This window comes from Microtus oregoni, unplaced genomic scaffold (genome assembly GCF_018167655.1).
Source record: "Microtus oregoni isolate MIOR12 unplaced genomic scaffold, Mior012 000014F_ref0000157, whole genome shotgun sequence".
NCBI lineage: Eukaryota > Metazoa > Chordata > Mammalia > Rodentia > Cricetidae > Microtus > Microtus oregoni.
The window spans coordinates 2,968,326-2,995,433 of record NW_024543073.1 but is presented as its reverse complement, the minus strand read 5'-3'; the positions used below and the strand labels follow the sequence as shown (position 1 = coordinate 2,995,433).

The window sequence follows — 27,108 nt, the reverse complement described above, 5'->3', positions numbered from 1 at the left end:
GACTTCCAAATCCTTTCAGTGTTACTAAAAAGCAGCCATGGCCTTCTCAGAGTTTGATTTCTGATTTTCGACTGACTCTCACTCCCTGATTGATTCACTTCCTGTCTTCCCTGTTTTAACTTGACTCCAAGGGAGGCAGGATGGAATTGCGCAGTGACAAAGCCTTCCACCGTGATAGGGGTTGTCATTCTGCTATTCTTAGCACTGTCCCAGGGCTCCGCGTCAGCTCACAGCCGGTGCCCAGTGATATAAAAACAGCCGCTTCCTCCACAAGAGTATTTTGAATGTACGGGATGAGATAGCAAATACTCAAGATGCCTGTGCGCAGCTGTTCAAGGCGAGCCTCCCAAAGCTGGAATTCTTAACCACCACCAGCTCAGGCTTGAGCCAAAGCAGCCTTGTGGGAGAACAGAGGCGCTAGTCTAGTCCTAACGAGCATGCGCTGTGTGAACTCAGATGGCTGCCTGAGCTCGGGTGTCCTCGCTGGCTGCAGGGCTATTTAAAACTTTACACCAGACAGCAGATGCGTGATGCTTGCTATCTCTGCTTTGTCACAGCAAGGACTGAGACTTACTAAATTCAGCAATTCAATGTTTTAGTCTCCTACACCTAACTTACGAGACAATATACACTGTAAGTCAACAAATCAAACACACAAGTAATACACGCTGCCTATGATCAAAAGTCCTGCGTCAATTTAGTTTTTAAGAACGGAGTGAGGTTTGGATTGGAACTTTTTAAAAACCAAGCTAACTGAAAAGTCCCTCCGATGCTTGGGGGAGGAGCAAGAACGGTAGTGACTCCTAACTAGGTTCAGACGCAGCTCCGAGCACTGCATTCTAGCTGCCTGACTCTAGATTTACAACAAGGGTCCTCTTTAAGTAAAATTCACAGAGACCTTCCATGAAATGAGTAAGAACAGAATCTCTTTACCTAGCATGGCTGCTTTCCCATGGATCAGAGGAGTTGCCTCTCTGGAATGTTAAATTCACCAAGGAACAATGCCGGGTCCTTTCTAGGACCAAACTCGAATCTGCTAGTTCTCTGGTGATTTTCTTATAAAAGTAGCATCATTTCAGACACATTCGAAAGCCTTCCTTTCTGACCACCGATAAGAAAGACAACCTCCACATACCAAGAACTGTGGATACGTTTTTAATCCTCATAAAGGTTACAGCAAAGCATCTCAAAAGTTAGACATCCGCACATGCCGCTGTCTTTCATCTCATCCTGCAGTGTGAACAAGAACCAATTTTACTTGGTCCCGACTGGATCCTTTACTTCCACCACCAAGATCCCATCGTGACAGAGGATGGCAGACAAATCTTTGGTTTGGACACCATCTGGCAGTTTGTACTGTCGGGTGAAACTCCGGGATATAAACCCGTGCTCGTCCATTCTGGTTCCGTGCTGCGCTTTGATCAGCAGCCAGCCTTCGAAGGTTTGGATGATGATGTCCTCGGGCAGGAACTGGACCACATCCAGCAAGATCTGGAAGCGGGATTTGCCTTGTCCGGGTGGCATCTCGGTGGAGGCTGAGTCCTCCTCAAGGGCCTGGGGCGTGCCTCTGGTTTTCCTCAGGTCCTCGATGGTTGGCCCCGGCAGCGCATAGAGCGCATGATCCAGCCTGCAGTCTTCCAAGCCTCGAGCTTCAAACTCCTCCTGATAGCGCACTGGGGTCGCTATGAGGTGCCTCAAAATGATTTTTGCCATAGCAGAGGCGAGTCCAGCGTTGAACAGCTTCCCTTCCGTGAGTGTCAAGCCCCTGGCGGTGCCTGCGGACTCTTGTTCCAATCCCAGCCGCGTCGTTTACAGTCCTGTCCACACAGTTGTTTAGTGGGACCTGAATCAAACCAGCACGCACTCACTCCTGTCTTTTCTCACACACGCTGACAATGAATGGCTATTTATAGCCGCCTCTCTGAGTTGGATTTAGCTCGCAGCCTGCACAAGCCAGCCAGGCAAGGATCGCTCTTACATGCTCAGTGAGCCTTGGCAGTCCTGTGGGCCTTGCTCGCCCCAAGAGACAAAGGAAGGCAGAGCTTGAAGATCTCTAGGTTCGACGTCCCTGTGAGCCATGAAGTGTGCGCTCCTCTCCGCACAAGCTAGTTGGTCCTCTCCCCCTTACCTGCAAATTCCAAGCAGAGAGAGAAGATTCTATATGCGGTTTATGAGAAATAAATACACACACACACACACACACACACAATCAATTTCAAACAGCCAATTAACTCCACTTCCTTGCCATATATCCCTCTTTTTAGTCTTTTGTGCTTAAGGGACTTCTGAACCACATCACTCCGCTGTGCATTTGACTCAGCAAAAAACGAGCCCGGGTTGACAGGGAGAGTGTGGAGCTTCTCAGAGGCCGGCAGAGGAGCACAGGATCGATGGAGAATCTTAGTGCTCGAAATAATAAGAGTAGAGAGAAGAATGTCAATGCTTTCAACTCGTTCTTATCAAAGTTCATAAGCCAAAGATTAATCTAGCCAATGTCCTGCTAGTAAATGGGAAAAAAATAAACACATGTCCTGTCTCAGCTAAAGCACCTTCCATTGAAAACAGAAGAGGCAACCGCTATGGACGATCTCCAGGTATGTTAAGTAATAAGAGAGTCTTGGTGCTGGTCAAGTGCTCTACCACTGAAGTCCATCCATGCTACCTCACAGCCCAACTCTGACTTGCAGGCTGCATTCGAGGCTCCTGTTTTATACCTCTGCAGTTGGTTACCAATGGCTCCACCCTTGGCTAGGTCAAAGGCAGCCGAAATTTATTGTTTATGTCATCTTTTTTTTTCCTTAAGCTCTCTAACATTTGACATAAACCTGTCAGCGGGAACGAAGGGAAACCAGCTGATTTGTTTATTCTTAACTGTCTTAAGAGTACGAGTAAGGTCTTTCTTCCCAAACTTTCCTGAATTCTCAGCAGAAGCCAAATTACTCCCAGGTAGGAAAAACTATAGCTTTTATGGAAAGAGAGAGAGGGGAGAAAAGGGAGAGAGACAGAGACAGAGAGAGAGAGAGAGAGAGAGAGAGAGAGAATATAAGATCTCAGATACTGTATAAATTATACAATGGTTTGCTACAAAGAGCCATATCTGAGTCTGTGGCGTTATATTTTCATGGAGGAGATGGAAGGGAACCAGGGTGGAAAATAACCAAAGATATCCCTAAAGATGGAACAATGACCCAGTAATTAAAAGATAAGAAACACTGAATAGTCTTCTTTGCTAATTGCCTACCAAGGCTTCCACGGGGGATGCCAATAGCAGTTAGGCTTGGAGTCTGAGGAAATTTTCTAGAAAGAGCCATGCAATGGCATATTTGGGGTACTTAAGTCGACAGAGAGCATCATGTTTACAGAAGACAAGGGCATCTACACAACCATACGCAGACTTTAAAATGAGAAGGACTGAGTTTAGGGTAGAGCGGCTGGCAGGGTCAGAGCAGGAAGCCTGAGGCTTGGTTAGTTGTTTAAGGAATCAACCAAAATTCTGTTCTAAAGGAAAAAAAAATCTTCATATTTTGATAATCAAAAGGTCAGTAGAAGTATTTAGTTTTTCCAAATGAAATTTAGATTCTAGCCTAGAATAAAGAAATAAAGGAGTTAAATCTGTGCCTTTGTTACTTTTCCGGTCACATCTATAAGAAACATGCTTGCCACCATGACCCACTGAGAACATATGTGCATCTGGTCCAGATCATGTAGCATTACTGCACAGAGACCATCTGAGATGGCACTTGTAACCCCCTTAATTGGTTTCATGATCACAGATTAACAAATGATCATAAAAACAAAACAAAACAAAACCGGGGCTGGAGAGATGGCTCAGTGGTTAAGAGCACTGATTGCTCTTCCAGAGGACCTGAGTTCAATTCCCAGCACCAACATGGTGGCTCACAGCCGTCTATAATGGGATCTGATACCCTCTCCTGGCCTTCAGGTAGACATACAGAGCACTCAGACATAAAAAATAATAAAAAAAATAATATTTAAAAACCTACCCACTTAAATGTCTACAGTTTCAGGCAAGGTAGAGACAAAAAATTTACAGTCTTGGCGTAAATATCTCCTCTGTATAATGTAGTGTTTGGTTTGGTCTTCTGTCTGTAGCTGTGTATGACTTTGAACTGGTAGAGGAAGCAGCGTAGCGGTGGAGAGAAGGAAGTGTGGTTTAGGGGTGAGAGGATCAGAGAGGAACCGGGCTCAGGAGCAGGGGTCAGTGGTAAGGTAGATATAAATTAAACCATAATTTGTCCAGAAATACTCATTGCCTTCAGGATGTGGCCTCAGATAACTCCGGTGAGGAGAGAGAGAGAGACAGAATCAACCAGGGGCTAACATCTGCTTTGTTTAGTTTTAAGAAAGCATCTTTAAGACAACAGACTATTGCTCTGTTTGAAGGGACGGAATAGCAAGAGATCCTGTTAGGCCCTCAAGCATGGTGTCTGATCCCTACATGGGCAATACTCTATTTCAGATATTTCCTTTAAACCCAATAGTTTCAGCCTGCCACCGTCAACTTTCCCTTCAGTAAGGGTCCACTCCACAGTGAAATCCAGTGTCAACTAAGCCTTATGGGAGTTAAGAAGGGGTCTCATGTACTCTATCTGAGCAAAGAGCTCTTATTTATGATTCTGGTGGCGACGGGGCTAATTTTCTGGACAGTTTAGAGAGAAACCCAGATGGTATGTAACTGAGCAGATGCTGAATTTCTGGACCCAGGAGAGTTCTTTTGACTATGCCACTATGAATATTCAACATGGCATGTCTATACTCTACCGATAGGTCAGTACGAAGCATATGTCTCTGGTCCATTTTAACATCACTATATGAAAAATAGCTTCTGTCATATGCTCCTCTGAGCAGTTATGTATTTTTTTAAATTGGCATGACATGTTAATTTCAGACTTGAAAGAAACAGATATTTTCAGGATGGGGAACTGAACTATGAAAGCAAATCCAGATTTAGCGTGGTCTAACGCTGAGCATGGAAAGGGACTCATTTTTAATGTTTTGACTGCCCTCTGGTGGCCGAGATTGGAATTTTATGAACAGAAGACGATTCTTGAGAAAAAAAACTGGAATTCCAAACAAAGAATTTTTCCTTTTGCCTTCTGATTGACAACATTTTCTAAATAAATGTTTGCATGTACTGCCTTTTTATGACACATAGTAGGAGGAGAAAAGATGGAATGGAAAAAATTTCAAGGATGGATTTTGAACTTTTGCTTTGTGATTGAAAACTACTAAGCTTAATATATGTGTGTTCCCCATAAATGTACCCTTTACCCATTTGAGCCAATGTCAAGTCACAATCCCTCTGAGGCTTGCCTTCTTTTTTGCTTGTAAAATGTCAAAGTAAAATAAAATGAACCCTATGCATGGAAATTGTGCAAGGAGAGCTAGACACTTGGTATTCAGGATATATTAGTGGAAAAGACCATGGTCCTTTAGAGAAAAGATTGTTTCATAAGACCCATTTCAACTGGGTGGTTCCACTGCCGTGTTCCTTTAAACATTAATTGAGGTCTCGGAAAATGCTAGATGTTACTGGATAACTTTACAAACCATAATTTCTCAAGCTGGGCTAGGCCAGGCCAGGCCGGAGGAAGGAAGGTACTAATACTTCCTTATCACGGCGGTGCTGTCTTTATCAGCCAGGATCAAATCATTTTCTAAATTCCTTCCATTTGCTCAGAAGCCCTTCGGTGTTGGTAACAGGATTCTTGAGTGTCCCGGCCACTGCTCTTGAGGAGCTCAAACCTACCTTTTCAAGCCTGAGGGAAATTCCACGAAATACTCATTACAGCTTGCTCACAGTAGTTCCCGGGGCTTTATGAGTTCCGTCTTCCACAACACAGCTGAATTCCACAATTCAGCTCAGAGGTCAGACAAGGACAGCGAGGTTAAAGACAGTGTGGAGTTGAGAGAGTGAGGTAGAGAGAAGAGTCGGTGACCAGAGGGGACAGAGAAACCAGCAGCCTGGGATCTCAGTTGGCAAATGTAATACTGCAAAGGAATGGGCTGGGCTTATAAGACTCTCTTGAGGTAGAAGAAGAAGGAGAAGGAGAAGGAGGAGGAGAAGGAGAAGGAGAAGGAGAAGGAGAAGGAGAAGAAGAAGAAGAAGAAGAAGAAGAAGAAGAAGAAGAAGAAGAAGAAGCACCATCTCTGTGTCATTGATTCCTATAGCCCAATAAGTTTCTTCTTTGTGGGCCTGTTACCCAGACACTCCTTTCCACATCTGGTGACCCTCTCCAGCACTGATCTCTGGCACCAGACTTGCAAAGAGCTGCCTCCAAAGCACATTTTAATCTCAGGATTCTGGGGACAGATCCTGACAAGAAGCTACTTAACAGGAAGGAAATTTGTTCTTAGGATGCTGGAGGGGAGATTTCCCATCACTCCCCCCCCCCCACCAGGAAGGCCTTCCTTGTTTGCTTCCTATTAAGATTTAGGCGTGGCACAGCAGGGTTCAGATGCTGGTGTTGGGACCATCTGGAGTCCTGGCCTCCAGCTGCTCTTCCCTGATAGAGACCTTTACTTTCCTTCTGATTTGAGTTACTGAAAGCTGTGTCAAAGTTGTTTACCAGCTCTGCTTCACGAGCATGTGTTGCCTTGCCTTGAGGATCAGAGGATAAGGTTTTCACCTGTTGGCCCACCTGACTGTTGGGTATATAAACCTCTGTGGCGCTATTGAATAAAGGGCTTCTTACCAGTGACTAGAGGTCCGTGTCTCTGTTTCTGTGTGTCTTTGTGTGTTTCAATCTCCAGCCCCTTGCCCGAAGCTCGCAAACTGTACAGTGGCGCATAGGGCGCAGATGGGCGTTGTGTGCTGCATGCGTTGGTCACAGGCTCATGGTGCAATTTTGAGAGTTTCTGAGAATTTTAGAAGATGGGGCAGAGCTGGAAGAGGTAGGCCAATAGGGACAGGTCCATGGGATATCTTCTCCTTGGCCCTTTGCTGTCCTTCTGTTCCCTGCCCACCAAGAGATATGAACAGCTCCTCCTCCCTGCAACCCCCCCCCCCCCGCATTCCTGCTACAAGAAAATTCTACATCATAATGAATTCAGAAACAGGGATCCAAATGGTCGTGGACTTGAGCCCTCTGAAGCTATGATGCCAAATAAGTTATTTATTTATTGTTTATTTATTAACCAACTTGCTTGCCTAGGTGATTTAGAACTGGAATCCCAAGTGGCTAGGTCCTTTTTTTTTTTTACGTTTCATTTGAGACAGTCATCAAATACCTTACAGCATGTCATGAGAAGGTCAAGGCAAACTAGGCGTCTTTGTGTCTGCCTGGCTCTTTCTCCACTAGAGGACTCAGGAGAGACAATACAGACTCATGGAAAAGAACTCAGTTCGCCTTAGAACTGGGAACTCCCGATGAACAGAAAAATTGCTAAGACTCAATTCCCAAGCTGTTATGGGCTTGCCAGTGCATCTTGGAAAACAACATAAATCATTTGGATACAACTTCATTTCCAAAGCTAATCTGACTTCTGTTAGGCTAGAAAAAGCAAACACAGGTGGTCCCTGACACGTGATGATCTGACTTGATGATGGTGCAAAGGCACACACTTTCAGGAGAATCCGTACGTTTTCGTGCTCTAGTGATAAGCAACATCATGAGTCTGAGGCCAGCCTGGTCTACAGAGCAAGTTTTAGGACAGCCAAGTTTAGGCAGGGAAAGACAGAAAGCTGGTGAAGATGTAAGTGAACAAGCGAACCATGTTCCAGCCCCAGTAAGCAGCAGAACTTGGCAGCTCTGGCCTCGTGATTCTGGTATAAGACTTAAGGATAGAAGAAAGGCATTATGGAATTAAGTCGCTGAGGCCAGGCATGTGTCAGGGGTGACCCTGAATAGAGGCCTAGTAGAGAGGCCATTGTCTGAAACTGTGAAGTTTAAGCCTAAATTGCCTTGGAGAATCTAAGACGTTGGCAATGCCAGAGTCATGGGATGCCTGCTGAGAACTACTAACAGGGATTGGAACCAGCCCAAGAGAAAGAAATGTGCTGCAGTCAGAAAGCTGAGTGAGTTGGAGATGTGGAGCGAGCGCATCTTGACATCAGACATGGAGATGTAGAATTTAGAGTTGTCCAGCTGGTTTTCAGTCTTTCTTTTGTCCTGTATTTCCTTGATACGCTTGCTCCCTTCCTTGCATTTTGGAATGGCAATGTACATCTTGTGTCATTATACATTGGAGGTATGTGATCTGTTTTTTTTTTTTTTTATTTTTACGGGGGGGGGGGGTTATAGTTAAGAGAGTGCCATGCAACTCAGGAGAGATTTTGGACTTTGAAACAAATTTGAGATTGTTATAGACTATGGGGATTTTGGAAGTAGGTCTGAATGCATTGTTTTTGTATTATGGTTATAAGTCTTTGGGAACCAGGGCACAGAATGTGGTTTTGAAAGAAAATGGCTCCCAAAGGGAGTGATACTGTTAGGGGATGGGTGGGGTCTTGTTGGAGGAAGTGTGTCACCATGGGGGCAGGCATTGAGGTCTCTTTAGCTCAAGCGTCTCCTCCCCCCACCCCTTGTGTGACTGTCAGTCCACTTCCTGTTACCTGCAAGATGTAGCTCCAGCATCGCCTCTGCCTGCACGTACCCATGCTCCCCATTATGTTGATAATGGACCAAACCTCTGAAACTGCAAGCGAGCCACCCCAATTAATTATTTTCTTTATAAAAGTTGCCATAGTGTCTTTTCAGAGCAATAAAAACCCTAACTGAGACAGAAAGTCACAGCTTAGGGATGTTTAAATAATTAGCCAGGCGGGTTCCCCAGGGAGCAGGTCTGAGCAGGGCCTTACATGCTGGAGGCACATTTGGGTCTGTTCCTATGAGGAAGGAATGAAGTATCTGCCACAGAGGACTCTGGCTTTGCATCCCAAGAGTGAAATGGAATCACCGTGGCTCCCTTTGTGGTCTAAGGATAAGCAGATACCTGAGTACCCAGGATGAGCAGCTCAAAAATGACCGTGTTTTCCACACTTCCTATCCCAAGTAGGTTAAGAGCACTGACTGCTCTTTCCAGAGGTTCTGAGTTCAATTCCCAGCAACTACATGGTGGCTCACAACCATCTGTACTGAGATCTGGCACTCTGTTCTTACGAGCGGGCATACATCGAGGCAGAATGTTGTATAAATAAATAAATCTTTAAAAAAAAATAAAACCTTAATTTTGCTCTCTCTCTCTCTCTCTCTCTCTCTCTCTCTCTCTGTGTGTGTGTGTGTGTGTGTGTGTGATGCGCTCATGGTGGGGAGGAGTGTACTCATGTTATCATGTGGTTGTAGAGGTCAGAGGACACCTCTCTCCTTCTGCCGTGGCTTCCATCAGTGGAACTGAGGTCATCAGGCTTGTGTGGCAAGCTCTCCTACCCACAGGGCCATCTCATTAGTCTCCCACTTAAATTTGTATTTGCTTGGTGTTGTTTTGATTTTTTTTAGTGTAATGTTTATGAATATAACCTAGTTGTATGATGAGTTTATTTTGTGGAAGATTTGAGGGTGACATTAAAAGGTCACCTGACCACAGCTTACTCCTCCGCTGCCTTTCCTATGAAGAATGTACGCCTTACTGAATGGGAATCAGCTTACAGCCAGGATCTCTGGCTTCTTCCCTGCCCACCTGATCTCCCTCAGCCTGACCACAGCTACTTCTTAAACACAGCAGGGACCATCCCACACAGCATGGGACCACGTCCCTAAGCACAGCAGTGAGTCCTCGGGGCCATTCCACACAGCTTGGGACCATGTCACTGAGCACAGAAGTCAACCCTTTGGGGCCATCCCACACAGCATAGAATCATGCCCATAGGCCTCAGCTGATAGAATCTAGATGAGATAGCCCATGCAAGTCAGACCAGAGCCTTTCTTGGTAATTTGGCTGACTATCAGAGAAAATAAGCCACCTAAAAAAGTTTGCATGTGTGTGTTTCTCTGTGTAAGCTTCACAGCACTTGGATTGAGTCCATTTGTAACTAATAGAATTCTAAAATAGCTCCCCAAGACTCCCCTCCTGACACACATCCTACACATCCATATGATCCCTTCTGTTTGAGAGGGAAGAATCTGAAAATATGAAATATTACTCACAGTTTTTATTTAAAAAACAATGTGTATGTAGTATGTATATGCAGGTACACAGGTACATATAGAGATCAGAGGTCAACATCATTTATTGAATTGAAGCATTTATCTAATTATTTTTATCAATATGAAATTGAGAGTTAGATATTGGGGTCAGGATCCGAATAAGCAGAGAAGCCCCCCCCCCAGTGACTTCCTATCTCTTCTGTCCCTCAATCCAAAAGCTCGAGATCCCCCCTCAGATCCACCTTACTACTTCCTGGCTCCTATCTGTCCTCTGTCCTCCAAAACCTCTCTGGTTAATTTTGGTCAGCTAGAGGCTAGCTCTGCCCTCTTTCTCAAAGCAAGCTTTATTGTCAGAATTTGATCAAAATATCAAACAACGATCAGGTCCCTCTCTGCTACTCTCCCCCTGCCTTTTACCACAGGCTCTCCAAATGAACCGGGTGTCTGCCTGTTCAGTACACCGGCTAAATAGCAAACTCTGGGAATCCAACTGTCTCCAAGCCAGCAGCCTCACAGTTATAGACAGACACATGGACCTCCCAGGCCAGGGCTCTGATGTGAGCACTGAGAATCTACACTCAGGACCTCATGCTCGTGTTAGCAGGCATTTTATCCACTGAGAGCCACTGCCTTGATTGATTGTAATAGGAGGCAAATTATACTGCACAAGTGAACCTCAGCCCCTAAATCAGTCAATTCTAAGCTTAAAAGGAGTTCATACTGCGGGAGATTGTTGTGGGAGCTGCGGGCCTGCTTTTCATCCTGCCCGGCTCCCACCACCAGCTAGCTTTACCCGAAATAACAACACACAAATTATATTCTTTTAAACACGGCTTGGCCCATTAGCTCTAGCCCTTACTGGCTAATTCTCACACCTGGACTAGCCCATTTCTAATAATGTGTGTAGCACCCCAAGGTGCGCTTACTGGGAAGATTCTAGCCTACGTCCATCCTGGGTCGGAGCTTAATTGCGTCTGCCCGGGAGAGGGAAGCATGGCCTCTGGGCTCACTTCCTCTTCCTCCCAGCATTCTGTTCTGTTTACTCCTCCCACCTATGTTTTAACCTATGAGGGCCAAGCAGTTTCTTTATTATAATTAACCAATGACCTTCCTCTATCAGGAGATGACATAATCAGATGAAAAGTTCTTTAAGAAATTGGGGTTTTCTCCTGTCGATTCAGAAAGGAAGCAACTATTCACTGTCTATAGAGAAGAGGCCTGGGGCACCGAGGCTCAGTCCAGTGATGCCCAGGAACCGAATCCTGTCACTGAACAAGGTAACTGGACTTGGAAGAAGACCCTGAGCTGCAATGAGAACCATGAACCAGCAGCATTGAGATTCAGTTGACCTGTACCAAGACCCTGACCCATGGAAACAGACTACAAATGTGACTTCTTTGGGGCTGAAGAGATGGCAGTAGCTTAGAGCACACATTGCTCTTACAAAGGTTCTGAGTTTGGTTCCCAGCACCCGCATCAGGCAACTTGCAACTGCTTGTAACTACAGCTCCAGGGGATTGGACACCACTGAGGGCACCCATGCAATCTCTCTCTCTCTCTCTCTCTCTCTCTCTCTCTCTCCATCCATCTTCTTACCTACCTATCTGTCTCCTCCCTCCCTCCTCTCTCTTTTCTCTTTCTCTCATTTCATCATAGCTCTAGGTACCAGAGTGGATAAAATGGTGTCTATATTATTTTACCTGGTGACTTCCAACCCTCAAATTGTATGTATCATCATAAGGGCAACAGGTTTCATCCAAAGCACATCAGGTATCCCAGGAGCCACTTTGTAAAACACGACTTTACTCTCTGGGGTCAGAACTCATCCTCAGTCGCTTGGAGTCAGGTATGCATAGACTCCTCCACAGGCAAATTCTTTACCTCAAGGGGACCTAGGTATTCCTGGTGGCCTTGATGTCCACAGCATGCAATGCTTAATGTTCCTTTCAGGAAGAGAGTGTATTTAAGAGGATCAAGAGTCAACCTAACCTCCAGTCGATGTCATTGTCTTCAGAATCTGTTCCACTTGGAGCTGAAGCCACACTGACAGCTAAGCATCACAGAGATACTAGAGCCTCAGGCTTTCTCCACAGCGCAGAATAAATATCTCTAATATGTCATATTTGATCTGGAGGTCTTTTCATTGGATTGTTTTGAACTTTGCTATGTATGTATTGTGTTCTGACGTGGTTAACCTGCTGATCCATCATCCTGCCCATTTTTCTTGAGGCTTCTAATTTGCATTATAATATGTTGTATTCTTTATCCAATCTAGTTTCCTTTCTCTTTTCTACCATAGGCATTACCCATTACTTCTCCGTGGTCCTAACTCCATCTCAATATCTGTATCACAGAGATCCTGGCTAACTCAGTGACTGTCTGTGGCCACGTATGAGAACTGAAAAGGAGAGGTGTAAAACCTGCAGAGAGAGGGAAGTGTGTGTGTGTGTATGAGAGAGAGAGAGAGAGAGAGAGAGAGAGAGAGACAGAGACAGAGACAGAGAGAGACAGAGAGAGAGAGACAGAGACATAAGCTCACAGAGATAGTTGCTTCTTTATCCATGTCCTCCACAGAATGTCATTAGCAAATTTCCTTTTCTTTTACTTTTTTGTCTCAAGAATATGTAATCTATATTTGACAGCCTCTTCAAAAAGTGTGGAGTGAATTGGGACTACGCAGTCATCATCCAAGTTGTACTCTGTATATGGTACCACCAATATGCAACCCCAGCACAACAGTGTCTATACCATTAAGACTAAAAGAGCTGGAAAAACACGAAGAAAAATCCCCCAAGGCAAGAGGAGGAAGGGACCTGAGGGAAGAGAGTCCACACTAATTGAGATAATCTCCTTATACTGTGGAACAGAAAGGCAATTTCTGCTGATAACATTAAAAAGAAAGGAAGCCAAAACACCTAGCAGTGTAGCTCTGGAGCTATTAAAAATAAGCTGCTTTAGGAAATGTGCTTCTCTGGCTCTGTGTGTGATAGAAATGGAAGAGCTAAAATGGAGTTGTTAGACACCTATCTGAAGTTCTCTATCAGGAAGAAACATTGTAACACAAATCTGAAAGATTCCTATCTTTAAAAAGCTCAGATTAAGCTAGATATGGTTGCATGAGCCCAGGAATTTGAGGTGCTGAGATAGAAGAATTGTTAACCCCAGGGCAGCGTGGAATGCTCTGCAAAGCCAAATACATAATACATAATACATAATACATAATACATAATACATAATACATACATACACACATACACACATACATACACACATACCAACACACATAAGCAAGCAAACAATAAACAAATAAATAAATAAATAAGCTTAGATTACTACAAGAGACAAAGAAATGATGAAGAGGTTAGAAATTGACATTCAGGATGAAATTTTTGACTTGAGCTGTGTATTTTTAGCCAAAAAAAAGTTATGAGCTAGCTATAAGAGAAATTTTTCACACACTTAGCATTGGAGCAAAGAGAAAACAGATCATTAAAAAAAATGGTTTTAAAAGAACAGGCAGATCTGGAGTCACAGCTCAACCATTAAGAACTTTCGCTGGACCACTAGAGTCCAACAACCCCAAATCTAAGAATCACCAGATAATGCCCTGACACCTAAGAAAAGCATCTCCCATCTTGCTGTATGTGCCTCTCTGGTGTGGCCAGCAATGTCTTTTAAACTCACATTGATTTAGGACTTGGTTCTGCAAAACTTTGATGCTCCATGAAACTGCTTTCACGTTGAACATGGAACCTGGGCAACCTAAATCTGTGTGCATAGACCACAGTCACTCAAATTTGACTCTAGAATAAACTACTTATTAAAAATAAAAAAAGCATAGTTCCATTTCCAGCACCCATATCAGGTAGTTCTCAACCTCTTCTAACTCCAGCTCAATACTCTATTTTGGCTTCTGTGGGTACATGCATACAAATACTGATAGTCACACACACACACACACACACACACCCCTACAAAAATAAAATTTTTTAAAAAGAACAGAAATTCTTTGAAAATGAGGCTCAGTTGGAAACAGAAAGGAACATCATAGTACCTGTAATAGCCACAGTCTATCAGGACAACTACAGTCAGATTTGACAGCACATGCCTCTAATCCCAGCACTGGGAGACTAACACAGCAAGACTAATGTGGGTTGAGACCACTGGGGGCTACATAGTAAGTACTAGAACAACCTAGGCTAAAGAGTAAAAGCTACCTCAGAAATTAGGGGAGGGTGACAGAATCCAGCATCAACATCAACAGGAAAAGTACCCGAAGCCATAATTATGAAGGCTACACATCTGTGGTGGTTTGAAGAAGGGCACCCATGGGTTCATATGTGCTAATGCTTAGGGTGTGGCACTATTTGAAAGGAATAGAAGGCGTGGCCTTATTGGAGGAAGTGTGTCATTGGGGGTGGGTCTTGAGGTTTCAAAAGCCCAAGCCAGGACCAAGACTCTCTCTTCCTACTGTCTGCAGATCCGGAAGTAGAACTTTCAGCTCCTTCTCTAGGACCACATTTCCCTGCATGTTATGATGCTTCCCCACCTGCTGATAATGAACAAAACCTCTGAAACGGTAATTCATCCCGGAAAAGTTTCTGCACCCCATAAGCCTCTCCACTGACACAATAATCCAAATCAGACTAAATCAAACAAAATTAGAAAAAGCCCAGGTTTAATGGATACTAACACTCCCTGATGGCTTTCCAGCCCCACAGAGAGAAGACAGGAAAGGAAGACGGGAAAACCACGTGTTTGTTCTCTGGGGGGCAGTTTAAATACCCTGTGGAAGTGATCTTGAGCATCTCTGGGGAGGGATCATCATTTGGTGGGCTTTCTCAGGGGTGTAGTCTGGACTGAGACAACTCCCAGGGAAGGGGGCTTGGGATAGAACTTCCACCCAAACATTCCAGAACATCTTTGTATATATGGATGCCAGGGACTAACGTGTGGCTTCCATCCTAACAAGCTCTGATCAAATGTTTTTCTTTATAACAGTTGCTGTGGTCATAGTGTCTCTTTGCAGCAATAGAAAAATTGTTGATCTTAAGAGTCTATAGGGAGTATGTTCCGTCCAAACGTGCCCTGAAAAGATTATGCGGGCTGCACAGTCATGAGGTGTTGCTTAGAATCTGAGTTCCCCACCGTTCACTTCATGTGAAGTCTCTCCAGCCTTACAACTGGAGTTCACAGTTCAGCCACCATCATCCAGCTCTCAGGACTCTGTTAGAATTTCGTCTCGGTTTGCTCTGACTCACATGGTCCTAGCTACCAAGATGGCCCCCAAGGGTCAGTGGCTGTTAGTGTTCGCATCCTTGTAATAGTCTGCCACAGCGAATAGAGACGATTGGTAAATAAAGACAATATTGTAAGCAGTTAAGTTTGGGAATGATTTACTACATAGAAAAGATAATGAGCACAGACACTGGGTCCCTGAAATGTGGAAGTGGCATTGGAAGAAGGAAAAAAACTAGAATCTGAGAAGATTTCGAGATGCACACCCCTGAAAGCATTAACTAGTAGACTTTGAACACCCAGTAGGCTAGCAGGAAGCTGAGAACCTTTAGGAACACTCCTGGTGAAGAGTCTGAAACTCTCTACTTAACCCAGGGAAAGAGTGTAAGGAGGAGACCGCTTGTCCATCCTGGCTGCCCAGAACTAAAATAATCACGCAGAAACCATATTCATTAAAACACTGCTTGGCCCATTAGCTCTAACTTCTTATTGGCTAACTCTTATATTAATTTAACCTATTTCTATTAATCTGTATATCACTACATGGCAATGGCTTACCGACAAAGATTCGGCATGTCTGACTCTGGTGGCTGTCTGACTCCGCCCTTCTCTCTCCCAGCTTTAGTTCCATCTCCTGCCTACCTACATTCTGTCCTATCAACAGGCTAAGGCAGTTTTTTTATTCATTAACAAAGAAAAGCAACACAGAGACAGAAGGGCCTCCCACACCAAAAGAGGACCCTTGCTGTGTAGCAGCAGAAAACTTAGCAATGCTGACTCCTTCAAGAGCAAGGAAACTAAAAATGTTCTTAATGCACTGAATGTTATTTTAGACAACAGGGCCTTTAAATAGACATCCTTGAGTTTTCCTATCACTGTGCGTTGTGTATGAGGCTAAGAAGCTGTTCTTCAGATGGGGCGGAACTGTATAAAGGAGCTATGCTTCAGGAATGGTGCATGAGGACTCTCATCCACCTTGGCTTGATGCAGACAGCAAGATGCTGGGCAGCTGCTACTGTGATGGGATAAAACTTCAGGGCTTTGGCGTATCCAGGACACCAGAGATCGTGTTTCCAAACACTGAGGCAGGCAACTCTAGGTGTAACTTACAAACCTGTGACTCTGCTTAGCTTGAGCCATACACACACAGCTTAGCCAGCAACTTGGAGCCCCACCCCCATCTGGCTGCACACACTCCTCCCTAAACAAAGCAATTGGCTGCTCTCTCCCAACAGCTCCCGAGAAGCCTTAGCAATTTCTCTTTTATGATCATTATGATAAAACTGGAATTTGTGGCAGTGAGCCAATCTAGTATGGACTGGTTTGAGACATGTTCTCGGTAAAGCAAACTGTGTCCTGTAAGTGAAGTTTTAGGGGAAATTACCTTATTTACATCTTATGTTTATGTGTGAGTAGCCATGGATAGGATTAAAATCAGATGCATGGGGAAGGGCACGGACAGTGAGCGAAGGAGTACCATAACTCAGACTTATCCCCAAAACAGAAAGCCACCCACACTCCACTAGCAACCAGACTCTCCTGCCGCTTCCTAAACCCATAAAGTAACCCGAGGCTCCTGAGTAAATCTCACCGAGAGCCCACTGCTGTCTTGAAGTGTAATTATTCCGAACCTTTGCTTTGCTCATGTATTGAGTCTGGTGTTACTTTACCACGTTGAGTTTGGCTCTTCAGGTCTTTGCATAAGATGCCCAGAGTCTGGAAACACAAGCACAGTTGGAGACCACCAGTGAAACATCACCACAAACACCAATGAGCAAAGGTAAAAGCTGAGTCTTTAAGTTAGAATTTAAGAAAGAATTTGGTTAACACCCTAAAGAAACTTCCATCTCCTTTCTGCAGGAGGCTCATGGGAGGGGACAAAGGCATCAGTGGAGATCTGTTTGGTTGCTCTGGTTAGCTGGAAAAGGTTAGCCACATTCTGAGAATGCCAATATCTTGCCTCGGTTATCTTTCCCATTCACTGATGTCTGGACTCAGGCACATCTTGAGATGCTGAGAGTCTGTTTGTATCTTCTGGCATCAACCCTGAGCTCCTCCAGGGTAGCACCTGGGCTATCAAGCTAACTCCAAACAAACAACCCATTAACAGCGTATACTTGCTCAGCCATTAGCAACTCATATGAGCAGATTCCTTTTCAAAGCAGAATTCAAAAATGTCTCTATCCTTCTTCCCCACCAAGTGGGGAAGGTGCAAACATTCTGTTATGGTTAAAGCGGTAAATCTCTGAGGACTACAGAACACAGTGGAAACACAATTATTTCATCTCCTGGCACCCATGCCCTGTGTTCTTCTCTTTCCTATCGAACAAGGCTACCTCTAAAGCCCATAGGATACCATAGAAATGTAGGTGTCATGCTTCCAAGGTAACGTAAGACGTACTGTGAACTCTTCCTAGCTCTCCCTCTCTTAATCCCTCATAGAAGAAGATGGGCAATATGGAGAGAAACCTATCATCCTGGGGAGAAATAAATGACCTTGGAAAGAGGTGTTCTGGGCTTCAGAGGCCCACAGCCCTGGCAGCATCTTAACTGCCCCCTTATACAAACTTACAAAAGAACCATCCAGAAAAGCCACCCCAGATACCGAGGTAATAAATACTAATTGCTTTTAACTACTAGGTGGTAAAATGGCTTGTTTCACAGAAGCTGGTGGGTCTGAATGTTTTTAGGTTTATCCTTATCACTTTTCTTCTCTGTCCACTAAAGATGCCACAGTAGAATGTTTTAAATCATCTCTCATGAAATGATGGAATAAATGATTCCTTCTCTCTTGCAATCCCACTATGTATTTTCTGTTCTCTTTGCCTTAAAGAGACACACAAGGGGAAGCCACAGAGGGGCTTCTAAGGCATCCATTAAGGATGTCCATCTGATCACTCATGGGACCCGCCCTACTTACATGGAGCACCCCAACAACCAAGGTATCTCAATAAGTGCCAATCACAGACAAAATAAAACTCTGTTCCTGAGAATAAGTTTCTGGACTACATTTCCCAGAAAGAACTGCCCTCAAAACTCAGCTTTCATCTGAGCATGGCCAAGTTCAGAAGGTGCAGGCTAGACTGTCCTTAGAAGGAGGAGTCTGCCACCCACTTTCTAGCACTAATGTGTGACCTACCCAGGTCTTGAATCCTTCGTACTTCAGTTTCTATACCTATGAACTACATATCTCCTGGTAAATTTTCTTCCTTTCTAGCCTACTAACAGCCTATCCAGTGGAGGAAAGTCCAGACCCGACAAAGGACAGAGCATCAACATTAACCCCTTCAAGACTGGATTAAATAGACTGACCCAAGCATATCACTGGACACACAGTAAAACAGAATAAATGTAAACTATGGTTTAAAATATGACTTAAAGTTTTTGTGGCATAATAAAATCATCAAATAGTCACATCTATACCATTTCTCTTTAGTACTATGATGTCATAAATGACCCTTGAAGTAATGAAGTGAAGGCAGGAGGATCAGAAGTTCAAGGTTATTCTCGGATACTTAAGTCCAGCCTGGGAAAGATATGATTTCTCGGGGGGGGGGGCATACAATTCTAATTCTATGAATATTTGGTATGTTTTCTTCTTTTCTAAAATTGATTTTTGTTGAGCTCTACATTTTTCTCTGCTCCCCTCCCTATCTCTCCCCTCCCCTTCAACCCTCTCCCAAGGTCCCATGCTCCCAATTTACTCAGGAGATCTTGTCTTTTTCTACTACCCATGTAGATTAGATCTATGTATGTCTTTCTTAGGGTCCTCATTGTTGTCTAGGTTTTCTGGGATTGTGATTTGTGGACTAGTGTGCTTTATGTTTAAAAATCACCTATGAATGAGTACATGTGATAATTATCTTTCTGGGTCTGGGTTACCTCACTCAAAATGATGTTTTCTAACTCCATTCATTTGCTTGCAAATTTCAAGATGTTATTTTTTATGCTGTGTAGTACTCCATTGTGTAAATGTACCACATTTTCCTCATACATTCTTTAGTCAAAGGGCATTTAGGTTGTTTCCAGCTTCTGGCTATAACAATAATGCTGCTATGAACATAGTTGAGCACATGGTCCTGAGTTTAATTTACATCAATCACATGGTGACTCACAACCATCTGCAATAGATCTGGTGCCCTCTTTGGCCTACACGCATGCAGAACACTGTATACATAATAAATAAGTAAATTCTTTAAATATATCATGCAACAAAAAACATATTTTTATCTTTATGTGTATGGATATGTTGCCTGTGTGTATGTCTGAGCACATGTGGGCAGTGCCCAGAAGACATTGGATTCCCTGAAGTTGAAGGGAATTGTGGGACATGGGAATGATGGGAGTAGAGCCTCGGTCCTCTGCAAGAGTAGGTTCTCTTAATGGCTATCTCTCCTGCCTCCCACTCCCACCCTTTCTTGAGTCATCTAGAAACTTCTTTCCCTTCTTTTCTTCAGCCAAACATTTGTGGGATCTGGGGCTTCTGTACCATATATAGCACAATCAGAAGTATGGGTAACAACTGGTAGCCCTGCTCACGTGACTCAGCCAGCATTTCTTTCCACAGAAAATGCAAATCAGTAAATTTTTTCTTTCCAAAGACTCCATGACATTTCCAGTGACATTGACAGATGGGCATCTCTTTTGAGGAAGTGGAATCCTAAGATTCCAGTTAACTCCAACCTGGTACCGGGTTCTGAATCCTAACACTGAAGATTCAGGAAGTGCTAAGCCAGTGTTTTCTGCAGAGGTTATAAACTCTTATGTGCCAACAGAAACTCACTTCTCTTCCTACCTTAGAGACCATGAGAAGTGGCTTGGTGTGGAAAGCATTTAATTTTCAAAACTCTAAAAGATTAGCATGTTATCTACTTTCCCCACGCCCAGCATTAGAAAACATATCTGTTTGTGGTCCTGGGACTGAAATCCAGCTCAGAAGTCAGCTTTACATGGTTGCTTTAGGTTTTAAACCTCTCTGCTTCCTTCCAGAGGGACTGTATGGCTCCAAGAAATGCTAGAGAATTCGCACACCAGGATCCATATGCCTCTAGAGAAGGACAAAAGTGGACAGACAAATACCTCAACCCCCTTCCCATCCAAGGGGACAATTCTGAGATGTGTCCTCAATGGTTTTCAGGATTCGATTTTAGTTATCCACTAACCTTCCCATTAACAAAATCTTTGGCTGTTTTTTCCCCTTTCCTGTCTCACTTATCAGTCCCATGACCATATTTCCTGGCATTATTTCACAAATAAATAACCTGCATCCACGTCTTTATTTGGAATTAGCTTGGGGGAGGAACAAATCATAATCTGAGGTTGTATTTCAGAAGTTGTACGTGCAATCTCAGGGGCCTCCTGTGAGGGTGACCTCTAAAGTACTAAGAGTCAGCAATGACTGGACTTTCTGACTGGAAAATTCCTAGGTTCCAGGACCTGCATAGACCAGGAGAAACTGGTAGCTTGCCTGGCCGAGAGTGTACTACAGTAGAGTACTGAAAAAACGTGGTGAGGCTTAGAAAGTATTGCTGAAGGGAGGGAAGCTCTTAAGTATACTTGAGCAAGGCAGTGGAACTCCCTCAGAGCCTGGGGAGGGCAAGGAGGTGGGATTTTGATGTCCTTATTAGCAACTTCAATCTGACTAACACACAATGCTTAGTTGTTATTATGATCTTAATTGATCTTAAGCATTTTTATAAAAATTGCTTAAGATCAATGGGACACAGAGAAAGAACAGAAGCATGGATAAGCGAAAAGGAAAGCAAGATTCTCGCAAACCTGCAGCAGGAGGCAGAACAGGAAGACACAGAAAAGATCTGAGAAATCAGGCCAGGCTAAACCCAACTTGAAGAAACCACTTTCAGTGACTGTGGAACATCACCCTGTCCAAGAGACCAGGCTTTGGACTCTTAGTGCTAAAACTAATTCAGGGAACCAAGATAGGAAGGCCGCATTGGAGGCCCACAGGAAAGCTATTTGCTATTTTCAGTCCAGAGGCTAAAACTATCAGTGGAAGGAACTGACACAGATAAGGCCCAGGAAGCTGAAAATACACATAATTGACTGAGCTCCCCAATGGACCAGAAAGCTAAGGAAGAGGGGGACAAAAAATGGCCCCAGGGTTGAGTATTCTGCTACCAGAACAGTGAAGATGGGCATGAGAAAGTAAGCTCTGGCCTCTGTTAACCACTGGCTGGCTTCAAGAAATCAGAGCAAGATCTAGAAAAGAAGCCAGGGCTTCCAGCAGACAGGATTACAGCCCCCCTTACAGTGGCTAAGGGGTAGCTGCTCCATGGTTCTGGAGCCTGCCCATCCAGAAAGGACAACATCCTATCCTGAAAGACGTAATCACCAGGATTTGGTCCAGTAGATGAAGCTGTCGTTATATCTTAATGATTGTTGAGAGAAATACCATTGGAAGGGAAATAACTGCTGCTGCCTACATAACTGGAATGTGAAGATCTGGTAGGTACAAAATACCTGGGGGAGGCCAACAACACAAGCAACCTGATAAAATTTAGATTAGCTTCCCAAATAGAAACCCGCTATTTTGTCTTTCTCCACGCTACAGGGACCCCTAAGTGGGGCCCATGTCTTCCCTTTGCTGCATCAACAACAGTGTAGGTGCTCTCGCTTCCATGTGGCTCCAGCCAGTGTGTGGCTCCAAGGAGGTGAGTGAAAGAGAGAGATGGGTGGGAGGGTAACTAATTTCCCTGGGTTCCCCCTAAAAGGCCATTCCAGACACGCCAAAGACCATCACTTCCCTCAAAGAGGCCTAAAAGAGGCTGGAAGAATTCTGCATTATCTTCTTGTCTCTTTGTCTAGTAGCCCTTGAATAACAATTCTTGCTGCCAGACAGGTTTTTCCTATGACCAACCAACCCTTCATTTACATTTGGTCTTTGTATGTAGTCCTCTTTGAATAATCCATCTGAATAGGCTATCTCTTTCCTGTTCTGACCCATTTGGTGAACTGGTAGTGAACGAAGAAGGCTGAGTCAGCAAGCTGGGCACAGTGGGAGGAGCGCAGCTCCATATGATTCAGACCTGGGCTCCTTGTAGACCTAAGGAAGAGCTGGCACTCGATACTGTGTCTAGTCCAAGGGCTCAAAACAAAGAACTAGACAGGGCCCAAAGTTGCTGCTCTAGAAATCCTTTTCCACCTGACTAGATAGATATCAGAAAGCCAAGACTAAGGTCCAAATCTGAGGATACTCAAAGCAGGTTGTCAATGAGAGAGAAGGTTGGGTCCATTCACAAGGCCAGTGGCCGGCAATGAATCTGCTGCTCTTTGGGAGCCAACGAAAACCGTTACTGTCCTGCCTCATGCTCCCCAGAAATCCCCTAGCCTCAGGGGCACCTGTGAAGGACCCAGTGTGGAAACCAAAGGTAGGAGATCAGCTTTCCACGGAGAGACTGAGAAATTCCCTTAGAAGCCACTCTCACTCACGTGGCTTTTAGTCAGGAACCTTGGGAGTCCAGCTAGACAGTCACAGAGTGAGTAAGGCTGAGTCCAGCTCGAAGGAAGAGCGGCCCGCTTAGAGGCACACCATTCATTGGCTGTCCAGAGAAGACTCACAGTTTGAGAAGAACACACCCTAAGTATACTAAAACCTTGTGGTGAGACAGCACAGCCGGGAGGGAAGGCTGGAATGGGGCTGACGGAAAGGCTGTCTATGTAATGAGTCTTTCTCTGTCCCAGCAACCAGCTCCCAAATAATGACAGAGACTTCTTATTAATTGTGAAAGCTCAGCCTATAGCTTAGGTTTGTTTATAACTAGTACTTATAGCTTAAATTACCCTGCTTTTATTCATCCATATTCTGTCATATACCTCCCCCATCCTGCTTTTTCCATGGCTCCTGGTGTCTCTCCTCCTTTCTTCTTCCTAGAGTCCTCCCTGCCCCCAGAAGTCCCTCCTATACCTCCAGCCTAGCTATTGGCCATTCAGCTCTTTATTACACCAGTCACAGCAATGCGTCTTCACACAGTGTCCGCATGGTATATTCTTTTTTTTTTTTTTAAATTATAAACTGATTGACCTAGTATCTCAGGCTTCTTATTAACTCTTATAACTTATATTAGCCCATAATTCTTGTATGTGTTAGCCATGTAGCTTGGTACCTTTTTCAACAAGGCAGTCACATCTTGCTCTTCCTGTGTCTGGGTGATGACTACAGACTGAAATTTCCCTCTTCCCAGAATCCTTATTGCCCTGCTTCTACTTCCTGCCTGGTTGTTCTGCCTATACTTTATGCCTCGCTACGGGCCGCATGGTATATTCTAAAGCATGGATTTGCAGAGAGTAGAAGGAGACTCCAAGAAAGAGACATTTTATAATTGAGGGCTCCACAGGGGAGAAACAAAGACAGTAGCAGGTCTTCCTGGCACCAGGTGCCCAGCCTAGGCTCACAGACAGACCAGGTTTGGATTCCATGGAGACAGCATCACTGCTCCAAAGAAGACTGAAAGCAGCCATTTTCTGTCTACATTTGGAAGCTCTCTCTATCTGAGACCCAGAGCCTGGGCAGGGCAACAGTATCTAGGGTGACACATGACCAATGGGCAAAATATCCCAGAGGTCCTACTAAGCAAATCAGACACTATCCAAGGCTCCCTAGGAAAATGTGGGTAGATGAGCTTCTTAGAAGATAAAGTCCCCTGCCTCCAGTAAGCAGGAAAGAGTTATGAACCAACAAATAACAAGCAGAAACACTAATAAAAACTGTTCCCTTAGACTGGTAGCATTGGCATGATGGGGAAGGAAGGAAGGAAGGGGTAGTTTTGTTTTATCTTATTCAAAATATGGGCAAGGATAGAAAATGATTGGAAAGAAAGGCATGATGGGAAAGATATACTCCTAAATTGTTAATTTCAATCCTTTCTAGTTGTATCAAAAGGCTACACTACGGAGGCCAAAAGCAACACAAATTGTAAAGGAAAGGCCCCTAATGCGCTACTCAGAAGGCACCAGGCTTCCTAGCTTCTCATTGGAAGATCGTGATCAAAACCTTTGCATGCTGCAAGCTCTCGCTTCCAGGCCGTGAGCTTCTGTGAGCACAGGATGGGTGGAAATGAACATTCCCATCACTTGCTGTCTTGTAATTGCCAGGCTCAAAAGGTTGTTTCTCAACACGCTTCACCATCAGTTCCTAACAAGATGGCTGAGTCTCCTACCAGAAGTTGGCCGCCACCTTGTCATCTTCTAATTATATCCCATATTATGTATGGTTTCTTGTTTCTTTCACACTTCCGTTGGATCTCTGTGAGGGAAGGATGTCTTCCCGGGGCCTAAAAATAGCAGGGCAGTAACAGCTGCGGCTAGCGCTTGGTATGTTCTAACAAACTAGGAAGCTCTGTCTTGTAGTCAAGTCCTCACAGTGACCCTAAGGACCACACTCGGGCCCATTTTCCAGCGTAGACAGCTGAGGTCAGAGAGTTTAAGTTGCTGCTTGTAGGTGGAGAGTTAGGATATAAAGCTTGGGGGTCCTAGAGTTCAAGCCTTGCACCGTGGAGTTCAGTGCAGAGGTGCCTGTTTGCTATCGTGCGATGTTTTACTCTTTTGGCTTTTGGGGGGCTCACTACCCAGCTCCCAAATAAATAACACCCACTACCCAGCTCCCAAATAAATCACACCAGGAGGTTTATTCTTTGTTAGGAATGCCTGGCTTTAGCTTGGCTTGTTTCTTGCCAGCTTTTCTTTCTTTCTTTCTTTCTTTCTTTCTTTCTTTCTTTCTTCCTTCCTTTCTTTCTTTCTTTTTATTGAAAAAAAAATTTCCACCTCCTCCCAGCCTCCCATTTCCCTCCCCCTCCTCCCACTCCTCCCCCCTCCCCCCACTCCTCTCCCCCTCCCTCTCCAGTCTGAAGAGCAGTCAGGGTTCCCTGCCCTGTGGAAAGTCCAAAGTCCTCCCCGCTCCATCCTGGTCTAGGAAGGTGAACATCCAAACTGGCTAGGCTCCCACAAAGCCAGAACATGAAGTAGGATCAAAACCCCGTGCCATTGTCCTTGGCTTCTCAGCAGCCCTCATTGTCCGCCATATTCAGAGAGTCCGGTTTTATCCCATGCTTTTTCAGTCACAGTCCAGCTGGCCTTGGTGAGCTCCCAATAGATCAGCCCCACTGTCTCCGTGGGTGGGTGCACCCCTCGTGGTCCCGACTTCTTTGCTTATGTTCTCCCTCCTTCTGCTCCTCATTAGGACATTGGGAGCTCAGTCCGGTGCTCCAGTGTGGGTCTCTGTCTCTATCTCCATCCATCGCAAGATGAAGGTTCTATGATGATATGCAAGATATTCATCAGTATGGCTATAAGATAGGGTCATTTCAGGTTCCCTATCCTCAGCTGCCCCAGGAACTAACTGGGGACATCGCCAGCTTTTCTTAAATTAACCCATCTACCTGTTGTCTCTGGGCTTTTATCTTTCTTACTTCTGTATGTCTTTACTTCTTTCTCCATGACTTACTGTGTAGCTGGGTGGCTGGTCCCTGGTGCCCTTCTCTCCTTGTTCTCTTGCTCCTCTTCTTCCTCAGTTTTCTTTCTGTTTATACTCTCTGCCTGCCAGCCTATCCTTGATCTTGCCTTGCAATGGGGCGGTAGGCTCTTTATTACACATCAGGTGTTTTTTTTTGTTGTTGTTGTTTCATTTACTTTTACTATTTCATTCATGTCAGAAGAGAAACTGGACATCTAGTGATAGAAGTCAGAGAGGAGACATAAAGACAGAAATCCCTTTGGCTCCTTCTTCCCTAGGTGGAAGAGACCTTGGGTTAGCAGTTTCTGAACTGAGTGGACTTTCTAGGTAGGCGGTCCCCACACAGGACTTTCCTGTGACTGGGTCGATAACTCGGCCAACTTTGAAAATGATCTCAGCCAGTTCATGTTTCACATGCTTTGATCCCATGATGGGGCAGAGCTCTGAGGAGCTCAATGTCTCCGACACAGCACTGCTGATGGGCATCATGAGCAAAGGAGGTTTTCTGCTTGTTGAAGTACTTCAGCAAGTAGGGATCCAAGACAAGTCTGGTCGCTCTTTAGCAGTTTTAACCATGGCTGTGCCAATCACCTTCCCCACGACCCATGTGGCATGGACGGATGTACGGATTATTGACATTATGGGTCTCTGAGCACCTTCTGGATTCTACTACTTGGTCCCCGGCGGTCGAAGCATGGGGCACAGTGTGATGCTGTCACATCAGACATCATGTGTTTTAGACAGGCAAAGAATCACAGCGTCACAGGGTTAAACAAATGCAGAGAAAACAAAAGTCACACATCTGAAAATAATATTCCCCAGCAGTTTGTCTCCACATAGATTAGAGAACTATGCTCCAAAGCCTTCCAATGGAGGGAAAAGACAGGTGTCGTGCATATGTAGCCCATGGAAACTTTCAGAAATAAAATTATTGTGAAGTTATATTTGATATGAATGAACAAATCAGTTTGTCTGTGGTAAGATCTGGCGTGGGATCTTTTCAGAAGAGCCTTCATCATTTCACCATAACCAAACTGCATTTGAAACTGACACTCTCCAATATTTTATTTCTAAAGATTTCCATGAAACATATTTTCCTCTATGATCATGACACTTCTGGGCATAATCTTCCATGAGTTGAGTAGTGGTGTGGAGGTCAAACAGCAACAGCACACCAGGAAACAAAGAGCCAGCGGGGCAAACGCCAGCTCCGGCTTGTTATTCCCAATGCAAATACGGCGGAAGGTCATTCCATTGGGGTTTGTTTTGAAGAAAATGTATTTATTGGCTAGTTTC

General features: G+C 44.5%; 1 protein-coding gene and 1 pseudogene across 1 annotated transcript; both read right to left on the bottom strand.

Annotated features, from left to right (window-relative positions):
* Nucleotides 1–1,158: 1,158 nt before the first annotated feature.
* On the bottom strand, nt 1,159–1,844 carry Hspb3 (heat shock protein family B (small) member 3). The gene has a single exon (XM_041663775.1). The coding sequence runs from the start codon at nt 1,711–1,713 to the stop codon at nt 1,255–1,257; it is 459 nt and encodes a 152-aa protein (XP_041519709.1). The 5' UTR covers nt 1,714–1,844; the 3' UTR covers nt 1,159–1,254.
* Nucleotides 1,845–26,040: 24,196 nt separating this feature from the next.
* On the bottom strand, nt 26,041–26,451 carry LOC121455600 (annotated as a pseudogene).
* Between the last annotated feature and the right edge of the window lie 657 nt (nt 26,452–27,108).